Below are 20,214 nucleotides of genomic sequence, written 5' to 3'. Positions count from 1 at the left end.
AAAGTAAAAATTCCACACGGTTCACTCATACCAACCCTAACTCGTACAGTCATACTCCTTCGATTTCCCATTGACACTTTGGTCAGAGCAGAAATTATCTGCACTACAAGCTCATAGCTCAGCTCGTTACACAAGTCCTATTGCTAATTTCCTGCGTACTGCAAGTCGCTCTCTTGTTCGAGCTGATATAAAAAACGGATTATTGCTCTTTTTAACCAAGGGCGGGAGCTCTGCCATTCATTTCAAGAACAAGAAGGGAATAGTCCGGACTACAACGGATCGTCACTTCGGTAGTAAGTGCTAATAGAGCCAACGAGACATTCCGTGCAGCCATGCCCAGGAAAGGTCAGGTAGGTTGATGAATGAGGAGTGTCATGCTGCCATGGGATCGTCCAATCCACTAGTGGTGGGCAAAGCCGCCAAGTATGAGGCTGAGGAGGGTGAGAGGAACTAGTGGTCAGGGGCACGATCGATGCGGCGGCTGCTCTCCTGCCAGTTGCCACATGCATTGCTTTGGCCTGAACAGCAACCCTGATCATTTTGTCCTCTTGTCCTGCAGAGTTCTGGAGTTTATGTACGTATCCAGTAGGATGTTGGTGCACATTTATCCGAGGCACTTCTCGTTCCTGGCAGACATAACTATGAGCTCCGATCTCGGTTCAGAGGCATGCGATGCGACTGTGCAACTCTGAACTCGTTACCTCAGCTCTCCAGTTGCTTTGCTGGTACGGAAGTTGCTGCAGAATTTGTCTCCCTTTGTCCAAAAAAAGTTGCTGCGAAATGCCTAGTACTGAAGATTGAAGTTGTTTTGCTGGGCACTTGTCCATTCCTAGAATCCTAGTAGTGAAATTGTTTCAGCTCTTCAGTCATTATTTTCTGCAGAGTTACTGAAGCTGCTGAGTAGGTATCTCATACCTTTTGCGAACCTGCAAAAGCTTTGCGCGTTGTGATTTTTATAGAAATGCTAAGAAGCACGCAAGTCCGAACAAGTGCATCTCAAGGCCACAAGTCTCGATGCCGAAATGGCATGACGACTTTTGAACCACGCAAATGGTAATGCTTAGTGCCTTCTGGTAATCCATATTGTCTGCTGGTAACAGTAGTGCGCCGTTTGATGATATGTTAAGCCATAAGCCTGAAGCATCATAAATCAACGTTGTCAATTCATAGCAAAAACAACATTATGAAATGTGTATTTCCTTCTTTTCTTTAGCTGATTATGAAACGTGTATTACTACTGTACATGGTTACGACTGAAGGACCTACATAGACCGTTGTCGTTTTCAGGCGTTAATACCGCAGGAAAGTGAAGCCATAGTTTAAGAGGATTGGTTGGTTTGGACCAAGTGTCGTGGACAACGCAGCTATTTGTGGTTCGCTATTCACCAACAAGCCTTGAAATGCTGGTCCTTAGCGGCAGATCTTGTGGTTCCAGTTTTTTTGGTTGGCCAAAAATAATTCACGGCTTCAGACGATTCGGTTCATCAGCAGAGCAACTAGGCATTGCTATTAGATAGCATGTGCTGTTTTGCCATTTTGGATGTCATAGGGTGGCCATTTTGACACTTAGGTGTTACTAATTGCTATACTAATACATAACACGTATTACTAATTGCTATACTAATACATAGCATGTACATCCTATATCATGCACACCTATATTTAGTAACCTCCCTATCCGATTTTCCCATTTTCCACAGGATAAGAAAAAAATAAGAGAGGAGAAAAAAAAAAGGAGAATGAGGAATTAGATCCGCCATTGCATATATTATTCTCATGTTCACCAAGTTACATAGGTATTTTTTTTTAAATAGTTGTAAGTAAATTTGAATAGATTCAGAGCAAAGTTCGAGCAAATGCGCAAGTAAATTGGCATGATTTCAAGGATCATAAAAGCAAATTAAATAAAAAATTGGTTAAAACAATATATCTCATGTTTAAGATTGAAAAAACCAAAACCAACGTAATATTTGCATGTAAATAATTGATTCCATGAAGCATAATTAAGATAGCTGCAACCAAATTTGTAGCACTGTGTACGAAAATTGGTAGAACTGCAAACAAAACTGAGAAAAGCAATTTGATTTATCATGCTAAGCAAATTAGAAGCAGCATATAATCAAATTGGTACCAGATACAAAAACAAATCGACATTCCAGAGAAGCGTGCGACATATTTGGGGGCTGTTCGCGCCACACACCCATGCGCGACCCTCCATGCCCGACGGAGGTGGAGAGGTGACGCCATTTCAGAGGGTACGAAACCACCAGAGTTGACGGCTTCACACCCAACGGAGGTGAAGGGACGCACCATCCCTCAACTGCCTTGCAAAATGCGCAGTGGATCTCTCACGAATTTCCTCGAGCTGCTCACAATGATGCCCGCCGTGGCCGCATCCTTCCCGGGCTCCGTCGCACCTGGTCGTCCATCTCCACGTTTCTCTCCATCATCGCATTCCTGCTCACTGCACCGCTCTTCGATCAACTTGCCGCCGCGCCACTCCTCGTGTAGCTCGTCGCCACGCTCTGTGCACTGCTCTTTCACGTGTGGGTCTAAGCCTGGGGAGGAAGGAGGGGTAGATAAGGTGAAAATTGATCGGATACAAACGGGTATTGCTAATTTTATATTATATTTTATTTTTCTTAGTTTCAGAGTTAGATATGAATATCACCGAATACAGATACAAATATAGATAATTTCGGTCACAGATGCAGTTGATACGGATCAAATATGTAGCAAGTCCGATACAGACAATATCGATCATGAATATTTATTCAAATATTGAGTAAAAACAACAATCATATATATTATATATGCTATGATTGTTCGACCATTCTATATATCAAAAACTCAACTACATTAGAGCTCTAACAAGCAAATCAATAATATACTCCTATAAAAATGTTATGTTACAATAAAATTGGAGAAGTTATGAATACCCAATATGATGGCTAAAGTTTCTTTTAATTATTTCAATATATTAATAACTTCAAATGAAAAAAAAAATCAAGTAGAAACTTGTAGATCTCATCAATAGCTATAATTTTTATATAAAAATCATCTTTATCCGAGTTTGTATAAAAAGATTATAAATTTAAAAAATAGGTTCAGATAACTATCAGATAATCTTCAGATATATCCAATTTTATTATCGGATATCTGATATTCGATGAATACATGTTTCTCTATATCCAATTCTGATATCGAAAACAACTATTAAAGATTCGATACGAGATTAAGATTTCTTTCGAATATCTAATATTCGAGATCTGTTAACATATAAATCAGATCAGATGAGCAGAAAGAATCCGGCCCGTTTTCACCTCTCCAACATTGTGTGGGCTCAGCCGAGGAGTGGGACACTAGTGTGCTGCTGGATGGTGTTGAAACTTCCGTGAACGTACAAGGATGGACAGATGCACAACGGATGACCGATCGAACACGGATGCCGTGTGATAAAAACGTGTACGCTTAACATTTAGACTTAATCAATCTCTTTTCACCTAAATGTCGCCAAACACGCAAATCTCATAACTCTGAAGTGACGCTCTGCTGTTGTGGTTCCGAGACTACAAATAAGATGATAATAGGACATTCTGTCTGTAACCAGCGGCAATTGCGCCGCTAATATAAAAAATCTAACTATGCATATACAATTGTATTATCTCGCCTTTTATTATTAATTTGTGTTTTACCTTACCACCGTTCTTATTTCTTCCATCGCTATGTATGCTCCTTGATAAATATAATTAGAACATGGTCCTACCATAATAATATTTTTATTTGTTCAGTAATATCGTCATCTCTTTACTTGATTTTATATAGATGCAGATTCTGTTTGGTAGTCACTTATTCTTGTTTTTCATTGCTATTCCTATAAAATAATTTTTATTTAGGGTGAAAGGTCACACTCTATCATCTGTGCGCTCCACGGACTATATCTTTCCATATTGTCTTTCAAACGCTATGACCATAAGCTATATGGTTCAAGCACTGTAGTGGAGCCTGTATCCTTATGTCTCGTTTCACTCTTCATGTCACGCTTTGTAAATCAATGACTTTGTTAGCATTCCTTATTAATGTCAGAGGTTACGATTCCATCATCAACAATATGCAGGTTACATCTTGCTCTACTGCCTAGCTTACGCTGAGACCTCAAGACGTGATCTAAGCCTGGTGCAACAGACATGTATCCTCCACTATTGATCCTTGTCTCCGTGGATGTCAGTGGCCGAATGGGTTGTTGAACTTATCTTTTTCATTGCATCTGCCTCAATCATCTACCATTGGATATATGATCCGACCTCATCTCTCCCTTTAACACCACTGCGCTTTGTGACATTCTTAGCGTTAACGTCCTTCCGCCTAACACTGGACCCATCCTATTGCGCTGCTACATAGTGGGCAACATCATCAGTATGTTGAACCGCCAGTCTATCTATGTCATCCTGGAAAGGGAGATAATATGTTATATTGTTTGGTTTTTTCTTTAAGTGAGCACTTGTTTTTTTTCCACGATCTAGATAGATCGGTCATCCTTTTGTATCGGGTCTTATCTTCTTTTCTTTCTTTTACACATCTCGTATTGAGCTATGTTTATTTTTTTTCTATTGTATTTTACATAAAAAGATCATTTGAATTGCAAGTTTGAACTCTTAATGCATACAAGGTGTAATGAACTTATGCATTAATCAAATTATGTAGTTTTTTTTTGGCATTTCATCCTTTAATAATGGCAGGAGTTGATAATAGAGAAGCATATATAGGAGTATTTTTGTATTTTTTTTTCATAATGCCAGTGTTGTGTAGTTTATAAACATGTATGGGACATTTTGCTTTCTTTTTTGTTTGATTAATATGGTATTTTCTCCATTAAAAAAGTGATAATTTTTTGACCTTAACAGCGAAGAAGGAACTTTTTTTGGCTATAGATAACAATAGCAATTACAATGAGTCCACCATTCATGCTTCTTCCCTAACGAAGATGGCGTGGCGACCTGGTGCGACTGCGGTAAGCCTCCTACCATGCTAGCACCATCGGCGTGCGGTGCGGCACAGGCTACGAGCCGAAATTACCATTGCCGAACCACGGCCGGTGGCCACATGGAGGTCTTGTGTTCACAAGAATGGGTTACTGCGACGAGCAAAAATCCCATGTCTCTTTCGCCATCGTGGTCGTTTTGCATGGACACCGCACTGGATGCAGAGTTGCAGACATGGACACCGCATGTGGGCCCCACGTGCAAGTGATTTGTGGCTGGGACCAGCGCTGGGATTTTCTTGGCCCCACATGAAAGTGATTTTCTTAGTATTATCATGTTTATGAAGATTCTCTTAGAATTCTATTTATGTTATTTATTTGTGATTTAATGTTTGGAGTGAAGATGAGGGAGAAGGGTACGTGTCCAACAGGATAAGCAGTGTAGGGGATGGCAATATTCTCGGACCACCTGGCATGTTCATGAACACCGTCTAACCTGGAGATGAGCGGCGTTGATCACGATTAGAGATGTGTACAAAATGAGCAGTCAAGTAAACAAATAATGCACTTTAATTGAGTGCAATGGGTCTTGATCTACTCACTTTTGATCTATATTTATATTAGATGTATATCGAATTGGACCAAAAACATAAGGATTTATTTAAATTTAGATCTCATATGGGATAATAGTCTTACGTCTTGTATATTGTCTTATGAGTTAGATGAACTTATTACAAAATATGTTCTCTTATCCGTATAAGAAAAGTCTTCACTTTTTTATATACCAATGGATAAGATGTTTATACAAACAGATCGTACTAAAACAAGTGATAGATCTACGGCTGACGAAGTCTAGCTATTCCTAATCCATTATGATGGTGGGTATGCATGCTCACCTTGCTCTATTAATCCAACATGCTCTGTAACATCACCAAACATCATAATGCTCACCCGTCAGACCATTCTGTGACATTAAATGCTACGAGATAAGTCACTACAACATCACGCCGCTCCATGACCATACCTCGCCGAAAGCAATCAACTGGGGAAAGAAAATACTCGAGTGGATATTATTAAATAAGACATGACTGGTTATGTGAGTATCTGCTCTGCGATCAGTGGCTAGTCGCAAGATTTTATTTTGCGATCAGGGCTGGTCGTACGAGTCTCATCCTGATCGTACGATGAGATCGTAGTCTTAATAATATCCACTAACAGATGGCACTTGGCAGTATAGAGACCCACCTTATGAGGTACTATTACCTATTATACCGATAATAATAGATATTAGCAACTCTACTAAAACCACAACGCTATGGAAGTTTTCCGAGACCAAAGTACACATATTTTTCATATTTTCTAGTCTAAATATTCTTAAAAAAAAAACTAACTACAAACAGCTTGAAAATGTCCCTTATATATGGAATAGTTTTTTTTTTTTTGGAATCGTAGGGCGATAAATTAGAAACAGGTGGAGAAAGGGGAAAAAAGTGGGAGAGCTAATGAACTGGGCTGGATTGTACTCGGTCCATACTTTGTACCCAACTGAGAGAGCCCTAACTCCACAAGGCAAGGGGAGAAAAGGCCCATAAACAATAAAAATACGAAAATACTGGTGAGAGTTTACACAGTAATGCATCTTTCTTTTTTCCCTTCTTCTTCGAGACTACGCAGTAGCGTACCTTAGAACAGCGTATGATCAACATTATAATGAGTTATCCCTTAAAAAAGTATCAACATATTAGTCATCGCTTTTATAAAAAAAGTCTACATCATATGTAAAACGCCACTACGTCCAAGATTTGCGTTTAGCAAATGAACACTGGTGAGAAAAATATACGAGTATATGGTGGTAAAGAAGCCAAATTTTAACATGTAGCCCTACATTATTTTTTACCAATGCTCTTCTAGATGGAAATTATCCACGCCAATCAAGCGCCGGCAATGACGTTGAGACCCAAACCGTAGAAATTTGCCATCATACCATAAAAATTTTTAATACATGAACCCCTATTAAAGGCCATGCCTGTATCCATCAGGGGCGGGCCCAAGAAGGTTAATGAGTGTATAGGTGTACATCTAATTTTTTTTTTAAAAAAAGAATCTATATATGCGGCCCAGGAGCCCACGGTCAAGCCCCACCACACCGGCCCACGGCCATACCAGCTCTCCACGCCCACTTGACACACATGGCAGTACACGCACGCACGCATGCACAACACTCGTCGAAACCTAGAACTAGAAGTAATGTATGGAGGGCGACGACGGCTACGCGAGTCAGATCTGACGGAGCGTGGCGGCAATTCAGATGCCAACACGATAGCGGAGGCAGGCCTGGCCCTGGTGCAAGCGAGGCACGAAGATGGCGCAAGCGCCTGTAGGGTGGAGGCGTGCTGATGGCAAGGAACGGCGACACGAGCATGAGTGCTGGCGAGGCAGGGCAGAGCCAGAGACGAGCCTGGCTGGGCACATTTACGGTACGATCACCAGCAGAGTCGAGGCGCAGGCACCAGCAGGGCATGGTGATGGCATAGGCGCCAGCAAGGCGGAGCCGAATGCAATCCTACCGAGGCACGATGTGGGCGGGGTTCACGGGCGCGGTGCCAGCAGGGTGTGGCTGGACTGGCCGCGATAGCACATGCACTAGGCGCAGAGGCAGATACGGACAGAGGAGGCTGGCCACTAGCGAGTGCACATGATGGTTGCCTCGACCGCCTACTCCGCTTCTGTTGTCATGGTGATGATGGCAAAGGACAACAGTAACACCAAGGGCGGCTCCATGGGCCCAAAAAGGTCAGCTCAACCCCTCCCTGCTCGTCACGACCTCATGTGTTGAGTTATGTACCATCAATTTTGGGGCACCCGCATAATCATCTGGGATGTAACAATATGTAGAGGCTGTAGCTTAAAATTAATTGGCTGCTACATAAATTCAGATGCTTTGTGGGTTAATTTGTTAGTGCTTGTTCTGCATAAGCATAGAGAAAGTTAAGAAATATGAAAATGGGATAATAAGGTAGCGTATGGGTCTATTTATGCATAGAGCTAAAGGTCCCATCAAGGAAGAGATTGTTTTTTTAATCTAGGGGGAAAGAATATATAGAAACCATTTATTTTATTTTAAAAAACCTTTGTTGAAAAAATTTGAGGATTCCATCAAGGAAGTGCTAGGCAGAGCACGATGGCAGTGCAAATATGAGCAAAGTGGAATGCATGTGGCCCACAAACACGACGAATATATACACTCAAGTTCAAAATACTAGGCCCACCACTGGTATCCATACGACACTGCTAGCGTTCGGACATCCTATCCGAGCGCTAGCCCCGGACGTTCGCCTGCCATTCGATTTTCTCGTCTATTAACTTATGCACCACACGATTTTGAAAATAAAATCTCCCACCACAACAACCAATCCTTGTTTCTTGCAACATCCCACTGCACCTACATAGACGAGGATAGTTCGGCCTCCCAAACTTCAAGCTTTGCACCTACATCAACGAGGACCAGCTCTGCTGCTCGATGCCAAGCTGCAGTGTGTCTATGCGTGCTTTGGGATGCTGAGTACCTCGCCGCCTCTGACCTTGCGATGACCAAATCCGCCAAGCTACTCCCCGAGCTCTGTGGCATCGAGAAGGTGCTGACCACCGGGAGGGAACTAGCATGATGTGGATGGCCGATGATTGGAGAGTTGCAAGGATGTGACGCGGCCCTCGTCTGTGACGAGGAAGAAGACAAGCATATCTAACGATAGAATGATTGGTCCATACTATACTCATAATTTGTCAATGTCTGCAACAAAACCGAAACTGAATCTCAAGAAAAGAAAAAACAAACCTCCCTATTGACAAAATTACTTCAAATTAGCAAAATTATTAAATCATATTGCATCTACCATATTGTTACAACATACCGAATCCACTTCTACAACATCCAAAAAAAGCTATTGCAACATGAAGAGAACATATTCATCTCCATCTCAATAAAATATATGAAAGACTTTTGTAACATGCATGAAAAGCTTCTGCAACATAAAAAAAGCTGTTGCAACTATTCAACTCATAGGTGGAACATTCGAAGAAAGCTATTGCAACATCAAGAAAGAAGCATGCAAAAAATTAACTTACTTATTGCAACAATCATAATTAACATATGAAGCAATCAAAATTCAGCATACTAGAGTGAAACAAATCAGCTATTGCAACGCCATAAATCACATACTGCAATAAACCCTAGTCCACAGATGTCCTCTGCTAGACTCGACTCTCTAGTGAGATGCCCTGGAGGTCATTGGTTCTCCTGCAACCTCGACAACATGCCCTGCAATGCTTGTCATGCGCCTAGGCCATATCTAACCAAATCTTGTGAAGGAGAGAGAGGGGATGAGATGGACCTATTGCAGAAGTCGATACTCACTGAAGTACTAGCTCCTATGATGTGAGGGAGATCCTGTTGGGAGAGAGGGAGAGGGTGGAAAAAAGAGAGCAAGCTCTAGTTGCTGTCGATGAGCCACGTTGGGAAGTGCTTCACTCGTCGTGATTGTTCGTCGAATGGAGCCGGAACGAACCCTCCGACATGCTACCTGACAATAACGTCGCGCTCTTTATAGTTGAGACCCACCGCGTCGCTGGCCCTCGTTGTGCAAACCGCACGGTAGGATGCTAGCTTGTCTCATCGCGTCACCGTGGGCTGGCTTCCCACACCGCGCACTGACACCAGGGCTTACACAGTGAAGGATTTGACCTTCTGCGGGGATCGATGGGGGAGGGGATTGGCAATTGCTATTTGTCTCTCTGTGTCTTTAGAGAGGAGGTTTAGAAAGACAAAGAGGTAACAGAGACAAGAGTTAATCACAATACAACTTAAATATAAACAAAAATAATACACGTAACTTTCGATTAAAATTGCTGGGACGTCTATATAGTAGCGTTATCGGTATCTATAACGTTATGCAAGATGCCACTAATAATGTCCTCATGGAAATATCTGAAGCGAACTCTAGAGAGCGCCCGGCTTTCTGTCCCAAGAAAAGCCGAATCGAGCCGGCCTTCTTGGGCCGCAAGTCGACCTGCCGAACCGCCCACCCGGACGCACAAATAACGCGCATCTCCCACCGCAGTTTTGATCGAGACGGCGAGGCTAGCCACCCAGCCAGCCTTAAACCCTACTCGCCCAAAACCACGAGCCGACCCCGCGACGCCACCATGGCCGCTGCCGCCGCCGCCGCCATCTCCGCGGGGGCCGCCATCGTGCTCTGCTCCGAGCGGGCCCACGCCGAGGGGGGAGGTCCCACCTTCCGCTTTCCCGGCTTCTCCTCCCCCGCACCTCCCCACGCTGCGCCGCCGCCGCCGCCGTCCCCCGCGCCGGAGGCCGAACGGCGCGCGGAGGCCCCAGAGGAGGCGCCCAGGGTCTCGAATCATTACCCTCGCACAAGCGCGCCGGGGTTCGATCCCGCACCGCTGGAGCGCGGGGTCGAGGCGATAGATAAGCTCAAGAAATCGCCGGACCCCAAAAAGGTGTGATTTTTCGAGGGGATTTCTCTGTGTTTTTGTTGTAGGCCGAGTTTTGACGGGAGGCTGTGTGGTTGTGCAGTTGTTTGAGCTGATGAAGAAGCAGGAGGAGACGCGCCAGCAGGAGATTGCTGCAAAGAAGGTCGAGTTACAGAAGGGGTTGGCCGAGCTCGAGCTTGTGAGACATCTCTCGTCCCAACACTGTTGGCTCTTAAATTTTTTTCCTCATGATGCCTTGGACGAATTAGCTCTACTTCCAACTAAGATTACAACAGTTTGGAGATCCATTGCTAAAAAAGTTATTTTTAGGTTTTTAGATTACAAACGAACAATTTTGAGTGTATGTTACGCTCTCGTGGGATCTCCACATTGGCCGTCAGAAGTTCGTTACTGCTGCAGAATAGAGCTTCAATCCTGTGCTCCCATAGCCATAATGTCACATTCATGTTGATGCTCTGTGTTATATTTTGTGCTATGGTCAACATGCTGCTTCGAATGATTCCTCATTCTTGTAATTGTGGCTTGTTTGACCAAATTATATATGACTTGTTAGATTCTTGGCAGCTGGAAATACAAATGAAAGAATCAATGCGCTCCCTGCTCCGTGTCGTGTATTCACTAGTTTATTTTTGCAGTATGTGGTATGGTCTTTCTGGTGCTTAGTTTTTATGTATAGTCTGGCTAATCTATTAATTTTCCTGTAAGAATCAACTCTTAACTGAAACTAAGATGTTAAGTGTGCATTGGTTCCATCACATCACATTAATCATGCCATGCCTGTTTGTTCAGTAAGTCGTGTGTATTTGTGATGGATCAAGTGGACATTGGTTCAGTTACACGCATTATCTGAATTTATGTTTACTGTTGCATACCCCCTTTCAATCACAAATAAATGTCATTTTGCACACTAACACAACCTCCAGATCATAATTTTGACTGGCAATTCCTATTCCAGCACAGCAACAAAATCTAATAAGTAAGTCATTTTTAGACAAATGTTATTTGTATTGTTTTCATATGGCTGACCTATGTATTCCTAAAGATATTTTGGTCAAAGTTAAAGTAGTTTTGCTGCAAACATCCTAGGAAGACACTTTTTTTTATAGGAGGGAGCATCAGTGTGTGTAATTAGTTGCATTATCGTAAGCCGTGTGTGATCAGTGTAACTATGCTTTGTTGAGTCACAAATTAGGCTCCTTGATTTTGTTCGGTAACATGAGGTGTTTTGCAGGAGATGAAGAGGACAGATTATGATGAGAGGAAAAAACTTGCGCAACAGCGAGCTCATATACAGTCACAGATGGCTCGATATGAGGATGAACTAGCAAGAAAGCGAATGCATGCGGAGCATGAGGCCCAGAGGGTGAGGAACCAGGAGCTCGTGAAGATGCAGGAGGAATCTGCAATTAAGCAAGAACAGATACGACGTGCGACTGAGGAGCAAATCCAGGCACAACGAAGAAAGACAGAGCAGGAAAAGGCAGATATAGAGAGGGAGACTAACAGGTTGAAAGCCTTTGCAGATGCAAAGGCGAAAGCACATGAAAAGAAACTATCAGAAGAACTGGACAGGCGAATGTTAATAGAGCGGGCAAATGCTGAGAGGGAGAAATGGGTCCAAGTGATCAATACAACCTTTGAGCATATAGGAGGTATACCTAACAGAGTGAACAGTTCCTTATACTTTTTTTTACTAAAGTTGTACACTTATTGAATTTTTCTGCAGTTATTACTTATTACTCCCTCTGTCCCAAAATATAGGGTGTATTAGAATTTGAAAAAGTCTTTGAAAGTATACTTTGACCATCAATTTATTTTGCAATATATTATCAATTGCTATAAACCAATATCGTATTAAAAGATCTATGAAATACAGATCTATTGATACAACTTTTGTACATTAAAGCATGCGTATAATTTGACTAATTGTTGGTCAAAATTTATGAAGTTTGACTTTTCCAAATCCTAATACGCCCTATATTTTGGGACAGAGGGAGTATAAGCTATTTGTACCGTTTTCAGATGATTTGATGAAAACCCCAAAGTTGTTGCTTTTAATTTTCAACAAGTATATTGATCAGGTATCGCCTAGGCCAACAGTACTGTGGGCCTCAGCATTCTGTTACATTTCTCATACTATAATGTTGTATCCAACCTGGTAAGGTTAGAGGTGTTTATATGCTTGTATAATGAAATATCAGTTGTGATATAGGAAGCTTTGTCACACCTTCTCCGTGTAATATCTTCCTTTCCTTTTTTTTCCTCCAGGTGGTTTGCGGACAATATTAACTGATCAGAACAAGCTAGTTGTAGCAGTGGGAGGTGCAACAGCACTTGCTGCGGGGATATACACAACGAGGTAAAGTTCATAAGTTGCGCTCTATGTTTCAATTTCTGGCTGTCTAGTTATGTGGTTTACCCTTCACTTCAGAGCTATGCTGTTTCTTAGGATGTGTTTGGTTGGTTAAACGAAGTTGAATGGGATGGGATGGTCCTGGATGAGGTGATACAAGTAGGTTGTTTGATTAGTTATATGAAATGATACAAGAATATGTTTAGTTGGATGTATGGAATGGTACGAGAACGTGTTTGGTTGCTTAAAAACCATGTATTATATCCATGTATAACTTAATTATTTTACAGAAATAATAATTTTTATATTTGTTACTATCAACAATATGCTAACTAGTACTAATCATTACTAATTCCGGTTAATCATAACTTAAGTTGTCAATAATCATCACTAAATACCCACGGTCATAATTAGTTATGGTTAATAACATCTAATTGTAACTAATGTTTAACTAAAAATTGTTAATAACCACTAATAGTCACTAATCATCATTAACTGCAAGTGATTAGCGGAGTTGACAGAACTTGTACGGGGTTGTTCGGTCGATTTTGCCGTACGGCTTGGTACAACATCTTCTTGGTATATTCTAAGAATCTGAACCATCTCATCCTGAACGGAATGATACGATTCAATGAACAAAATAGCTGGACCTGTTCGGATCTTGCACGACCCCGTGCATGTATGGGTTGGTTTCAACCAACCAAACAGACCCTTAGTGTTTGTAAGTGCATGTGTGTCGGCATTGGACCTCATAAATTATTGCACCAAATTTCTGCTGTTTATCCACTTGCAACTGCTAATACTTCAAAGAATGTGAAACCAATTATGATGTCAGAATTATACTTCAAGCTATTGTTTACTGGTTGGAATTCTTGAAAGAAATAATCACAATGTAATCAATTGCTCTAATACCACTTCTTTCCTCCTTATTTCATTTGCTTTGACTGATTCCTGTATCGACCACGTTTTGTTTCAAGATTGCAAGCCATATATTTCAATACAAGGATGAAGATTTTAGCCTTCATATTCATTATTGCTGAATGTGCTATTCCTTTTATTTTCTGGAATTCAGGTTTTTTACTTCTTTCATTTATCCGTTTGGTGAAATTCTTTTTGTTGCTTTTGATGCCCTTACATAGATTCACATTTTTTCCCAGGGAAGGTGCAAGAGTAGTCTGGGGCTATGTTGACCGTATTCTAGGTCAGCCATCACTTATAAGGGAGTCATCACGAGGGAGGTATCCATGGTCTGGTGCCTTCTCACGTGGTATGACTACTATGACTAGCAAACTGAAGAATGGAAGCAACTCAGGGAAGAATGGGAATGGGTTTGGTGATGTTATTCTAAATCCTTCTCTCCAGAAGAGAGTGCAGCAGCTTGCTAATGCCACAGCCAACACAAAACTTCATCAAGCTCCTTTCAGGAACATGCTTTTCTATGGGCCTCCAGGCACAGGGAAAACGATGGCAGCAAGAGAACTAGCTCGCAAATCTGTATGTTGCATAAACCACCCCCCTGTGAACACTAATAAAAACATTGGAAATACTGCCATCTTGCTAATGTTATAACCATTTACAGGGATTAGATTATGCACTAATGACTGGTGGAGATGTTGCACCATTGGGATCACAAGCAGTCACCAAGATTCATCAGTTGTTTGACTGGGCAAAGAAATCTAATAGGGGTTTGCTCCTCTTCATTGACGAAGCTGATGCTTTCTTGTGCGAGTAAGTGAGAATCGAATTTCCATACAATATTTCATGGCACCATTTGAATTTGCAGCATCATAATTGTTTTAGAAAGTCTTGCAACTCTCTTCGAAGATGCTAAATCTAGGTGTGGTTGATAAAATAAATTTGCAAAATGTTTCTTACTTGGCTGTCCCAATTGTTGAATCACCTACCTACCCTGAACGATATTTTTGTATGTTATAACTCACCTACTTGGCTCACTGCCTTTCACGTCTTTATCTGTGTAGCTATGTTTACTCTTTTTTTCTGGACATCCATTTGTGATCTTTCTAGCTAATGGTTGAGGTTACTGCAGCGTTGATCTTTCTGGTCTTCATAATCGTATTGTCATGTCTTTGCATGTACTGATGCGGTCAAGCTGTTAAGATCTTACGGTGTTGAGTTTGAGGTCTTTTTTCCATAATTGACGAGGTGTTTTCACTCAGAACTGTATTGCCAACATTTCAGACTGATTTCTTTTATCCTGCAGACGGAACAAGACCTACATGAGTGAAGCTCAAAGGAGTGCCCTGAATGCTCTCCTTTTCCGCACAGGCGACCAATCCAAGGACATTGTCCTTGCACTTGCCACCAACAGGCCCGGTGACCTTGACTCTGCTGTTGCTGACCGTATCGATGAGGTCCTTGAATTTCCCCTTCCTGGGGAAGATGAGCGATTCAAGCTTCTGAAGCTATACCTGGACAAATACATAGTCAAAGCTGGTGACAAGCATGAGAAGAGCTGGCTCAGGTTCTTCCGCCGCCAGCCTCAGAAGATAGAGGTGAAAGGCGTCACCGATGACTTGGTACGGGAGGCAGCTGCCAAGACCCAGGGTTTCTCTGGAAGAGAGATCGCCAAGCTGATGGCGGGTGTGCAGGCCGCTGTGTATGGAAGCAAGGACTGCGAGCTCACTCCAGGCCTGTTCCGTGAGGTCGTGGATTACAAAGTCGCCGAGCACCAGCAGAGGAGAAGATTAGCTGGTGATGAGCCGAAGCAGAATGCTTAGGATGACCATTTTTGCTTTCCCCTCTTCTACTGTAGGCATTTACTCTATTTGTTTCCGAGTAGATGGCCTCGACGGAGCAGGCGTTTATCTGCTTCGTGGTCGTTATTCTTTTGCTGCAGTCCTCACCCCTCTAGGGGTCTTTGGTGGTAGGCGATGATAAGAGAAAAGGATTACATTAAGAGAAAAGGATTACATTTATCGACGGTAACCTGATACAGGGTCATACTCAACAAGCTGGCCGTTTTGATGCACGATATTGTTTTGTCAAACCGTGTGAACGTACACTTGCCTTTGAGGGTCTGATTTACTGACTAATAATCAATTTTGGCTGTAATGGCTAGCATTGTTCTACAGTTTTAGTAGTCGAGTCGCATAAGACCCTGAGTGAATGAACAGTTTCTTCCATCAATGTTGTGCAAATATACCGGCTCTTTCCTCACTGTAGCTAATGTGCTGACATGTGAGCCTCTAACATGTGTGGTCTATTTCTATTGCATCTATTAGGCCAGCTCCAGCAGTATCGTTATTTAATCGGTAAAACACTGTGGCCGCTAGGAATTGCTACAGTGACAGGGTGAGTCGCTGTAGTGTTAGAAGAAGGGTAAATTTGCTAATGGAAATAGAGATTTGTATTACTGTTTGTAGTGTATGTCTGTGGGTTCGAAGAAGGGAGCAGAGTAATAGTAGGTATTAAATAAGATAGTTGTTGAAGATGAAAAAATAGAGGATACTTTAATAGTATTATAGGAGAACTAAAGATGATCTTAATTATGTCGTTGTCCAATCCAACAAATCTGGCTAGCCTGAGTGTACCATCGCTAAATCTATCCTAGGCTTAGCCTGTCAATGTTGGATTTGCAGGCCCCCTAGACCACCGCCTCAAGATTGGTCCGGCCTAAACCTCCACATCGTCATCACCGAGCTCCACACCGCGGATAGGAACCTGTCGTCGGATCGAGGCGGCCTGGTCGCGCCACGACGGATGTGGTCGTACCGTCGCATGTTTTGAGGCCGCACCGTCACATAAACCAACCGCTTTCGCCGTCCGCGCTGCCAGCGGATCTCGACGGCCTTGGTCGCTCTGCCGCAGGATCTAGAGTGAGTCGACCTAGTAACACCGTCGTCGTCATCAATTGTTGTTGGTCCGTAGCCACGAATAAGAGTATTGTTGATCGAGATGGACATTGAGCGAGAGAGGGAGTGGAAGAGGCCATGGCAACCGAGCCGTGTCCATGGAGCTAACACAAGAGAAAGATGAGTCACATGTGCTGTGCAGTATTATCCCTGCTCAAGAGGCACAATAGTCAAAAGAAGCACAGTGAAATGTGTTGTTGTGTTTAGTTTTTCTAGAAAGTTAGTTACATCTATCCGATCTACATATTTTGTGTCTGACTTGGACATATATTAAGTTGATGTGCAGGTGTTGAGTACCCGTTCGTCCATATAAATTCATTTTTGACCTTACATAAACAAATTGGATAATAAAAAATTATTTTTTAAATTTTGAGTTACTTTTTCCCAAAAAATGCAATTTTGTGGATAGTGAACTCTTTTTCAGAAAAAAAAAACCCGATCCCACTGGACCTCGCTGTGGCGCTCCTGGTATCTAACACCGTGCAATGAATTTAACTGGATCTCATTAAGCAACTTATGAGTGGTAGCCCTAAGAAAGATCGACTATCTATTAGATTGTAACTTATATCACTTAACTCTGCAATATACATGTACCATTTTTGCCTCTACTCACTCGTTTTTACTTAACAACTACGGAAAATTAGATCGGCTATTTTTTAACTCATCAACCTAATTTCAAACAACATTACCATATACATACTGTATAGACATTATCTCTTCTGCTGACTAAATACTAAAGTTTCATAGATGTGCGTAGGCACACCAATCAGCCTAGTTATTGCATTGTCTATCCATATGATTGACATCCGGCTCATATCCCTGGCGTTCTGCTGGGTGAACCACCAGCATCAAGGACTCGAGGGCGATGCTACTCTGCACTTTTCTGTGCAACAGCTTGCACTTTTCTGTGCAATAATCTTAACCAATATTTTCTGGCATACATTAGGAATCAATAGAGGGAAGCGAATCAACAAACAGTCTAACAAGAAGAGCTGGCTTGTGCCATCTGCCCTCTCAAAACATTGGAACACGCGACGATTGCTCATGTCTGTATCTGCACGAGTTCCTCTACGGACAGTTTGACACCATAGCTATACGCATTTCATTAGCTCCGGTCCTGTTTGGCGACTTCAGTTTGTACCGAAGGTCATTGTGTTTCAGCAAGCTTAAGGTAGAGGACATCACGAGAACACTCACGATGAAAATTACCGGCAACAGCAGTTACCCAAAACAAAACTAAGCTTCCAAGCGAGGCAATAATCACTGCAACAAATGCGAGGGATGTACCGCACATTGCTTTACTCGTATATATAGGATCGTTCTACATTACAGATCTGTGTAGTTCCATTTCTTTTTTCTGACATAACATTGCTGAACTCAGCTCGTGGTGCTTGACAAGTGGAAAAGATACGCAGATATAGTAATTCACAAAGGGGGCAAAATACAAGCCAAGAGGACTATTAACTCGAGCTCATTCAGCAGGACTCTGGCTCTCATGAACATCACATTCGTCAAGCAGTGCTAGGATTTTATGCTCAGGGGCACTCACAGAGGGCAATATGGCGTGCCTTGGTACCGTAGACCGCGATCTTGTAGTACTGCTGCTGTCAGGCTCGAGCTGTGACCCTTCCTTCACGACTGGCAAGTCTGTCCTCACCCTCGCGCTAACTGAAGTCATCCTTTCCTTCCATACCCTCCCATCCTAGCATCCATCAATCAAGTAAAACCAATTAGGGAAAAATAAGTTTGCATAATCTACGGCTATGTGCATCAATAGATGCAGAGGCTGGGATAATTTTATTCCATTATCTATAAAAAATATGTTTGCATAATCTGATGTTTCTGTTACAAAGGAAACAACAAACTTCAAGTATATAAGACCTTACTGTTACCGAAAAAGGAATATAAGAACAGTCATGTTTGTTGTAAGTTGTATCATTGAATTCTGCAACATAAGTTCGTTAATATGTCGCCTTATGTTGGCAATATGATTTTACTGCACAAATTCGTCTATAAACAGAGAGATAACAGCTTACATGCAGTATAGATGGCTCAGGAAGTGGACATTTCACTGGCTGATCGAGATTGAGAGGCTCCACAGGATGCTCCACCGGCTTGAACTCAACTCCGACCTCAATACCGTGGGGATTATCTGCAGGAACAGCCGCCGGACCAGACTCTCCAGTACTCATGTTGGGGTCCAACGTCTCCACAATCTCCTGCGGGATCAAAAACGAAATTCGCCATAAATTGGGCAAGACTTAATAAAATTAGGATCGTAGTTTCGTGCAAATTTGTTAAGAGTTGCATTGACACTTGGTTTTACCAAATCAAGAACACCACCTGAGCACAGATAGTAAAAATTTCCATGGACAATTAGATTACAATTTGGAGACAACAAAAGCTCGCAACTTTCCCCAATTTTTGGTCCGCAACCAGTTGGTTAAATTTTGTCAGAATCCTAACAAGCAAAAATCACCCAAAAGAAGAAAAAGGCATGCTAAAAGCATCCCGATTTGAAGAATCGGAGGAGGAAAAGAAAAAAACGAGCTACCCTATACTGGAGACAGCACCATCCACCCATGAACGAGTATGAGATCAAATCAAACCAGCTCAAATCAAAGCTTTGGACGACTACATAAAACCAACGCTAACCTAGGCTTGGGACATGGTTATATACAGGCAGATCTCTCCTTGGAGCCGGGGAAGTAAACTACTGCAGAAACGCCATAGAAGTACAAGTGGGCGTAATAGGAAAAGAGAAAGAGGGCGTGGATGGGGATCTCACGGCGGCGGCGCTCTTGGCGCGGCGGTGGGCGCCGGCGGAGAACCTGGAGAAGATTCCGACCATCCTCTCGGCGGCCCCCGCTCGAGTGCTCGACGCTTTGGAACCGAACGAAGCTGGCCCTGGCCGCTTGTTTGCTGAGAGCACTGATCGATGTAGCAGTGATTGACCTGTCGCTGTCGGAGTGGTTCGTTTTATCATTTTTTTTTGCTTTTTCTTAAGTTTGATTATTCCTTAACTAACATTAAACTAAAGTTGGTGACAGGTAAGGGGGCTGATAGAACAAGTATGCTCATCTAAAACATATGAATATTAACTCTAACAATAAACACATCTAATTATGAAAGCGTAAGCACTGACTATTTATCGGTGATGCCATCAGATGGGGTTTAGAAGTGAGATCACGTCGGTGTAGTCGAAGTAGAGGTGATGGCCGACAGTGGCGTCGGCCTTCGCTCCGTTGGCAGCGCCCTAACGATCGTGTTAGAGTTTTTAGGTATATGGGGGGAGAGGCGGACCCTTGTGTGCAAAAACTTGATCACGTAGGTGCCGGCTCCCCCTTTTTATTGTTGCGCTGCACATAACGGGACCGAAACCAAAAGTTGGTTTCCGCCTCCGATCAAGGCGCGTGTATGTGGGCCTAGCCCCCGTAGAATTCGACATGTTTGTTAGCCGAGATCAACCAACATTCTCCCCTTTGATCGTAAAAGTTAAC

General features: G+C 42.5%; 2 protein-coding genes across 2 annotated transcripts; one reads left to right on the top strand and one right to left on the bottom strand.

The window, feature by feature from the left end:
- The first annotated feature begins 10,097 nt into the window (after nucleotides 1-10,097).
- On the top strand, nucleotides 10,098-15,834 carry LOC133921469 (uncharacterized). The gene is made up of 7 exons (XM_062366353.1): nucleotides 10,098-10,495; nucleotides 10,572-10,667; nucleotides 11,721-12,141; nucleotides 12,758-12,848; nucleotides 14,000-14,336; nucleotides 14,422-14,570; nucleotides 15,064-15,834. The coding sequence occupies exons 1-7, from the start codon at nucleotides 10,184-10,186 to the stop codon at nucleotides 15,578-15,580; spliced, it is 1,923 nt and encodes a 640-aa protein (XP_062222337.1). The 5' UTR covers nucleotides 10,098-10,183; the 3' UTR covers nucleotides 15,581-15,834.
- Nucleotides 15,835-17,978: 2,144 nt separating this feature from the next.
- LOC133921468 (uncharacterized) lies at nucleotides 17,979-19,672 on the bottom strand. The gene is made up of 3 exons (XM_062366352.1): nucleotides 19,503-19,672; nucleotides 18,751-18,933; nucleotides 17,979-18,416 (listed from the first exon to the last, which is right to left on the bottom strand). Exons 1-3 carry the CDS (start codon nucleotides 19,563-19,565, stop codon nucleotides 18,186-18,188), a joined length of 477 nt encoding a protein of 158 aa, XP_062222336.1. The 5' UTR covers nucleotides 19,566-19,672; the 3' UTR covers nucleotides 17,979-18,185.
- Nucleotides 19,673-20,214: the final 542 nt, after the last annotated feature.

This window comes from Phragmites australis, chromosome 6 (assembly GCF_958298935.1).
Source record: "Phragmites australis chromosome 6, lpPhrAust1.1, whole genome shotgun sequence".
Taxonomy (NCBI): domain Eukaryota; kingdom Viridiplantae; phylum Streptophyta; class Magnoliopsida; order Poales; family Poaceae; genus Phragmites; species Phragmites australis.
The sequence above is the reverse complement of the archived record's forward strand: the minus strand, read 5'-3'. Positions and strand labels throughout refer to the sequence as shown.

Coding starts and splice junctions, on each gene's coding strand:
- LOC133921469 (XM_062366353.1), top strand. CDS start 10,184: ATGGCCGCTGCCGCCGCCGCCGCCATCTCCGCGGGGGCCGCCATCGTG. Junction 10,496..10,571: donor AATCGCCGGACCCCAAAAAG/GTGTGATTTTTC, acceptor GTGGTTGTGCAG/TTGTTTGAGCTGATGAAGAA. Junction 14,571..15,063: donor GCTGATGCTTTCTTGTGCGA/GTAAGTGAGAAT, acceptor TTTATCCTGCAG/ACGGAACAAGACCTACATGA.
- LOC133921468 (XM_062366352.1), bottom strand. CDS start 19,565: ATGGTCGGAATCTTCTCCAGGTTCTCCGCCGGCGCCCACCGCCGCGCC. Junction 18,934..19,502: donor GCGCCAAGAGCGCCGCCGCC/GTGAGATCCCCA, acceptor TTGATCCCGCAG/GAGATTGTGGAGACGTTGGA. Junction 18,417..18,750: donor CTGAGCCATCTATACTGCAT/GTAAGCTGTTAT, acceptor GATGGATGCTAG/GATGGGAGGGTATGGAAGGA.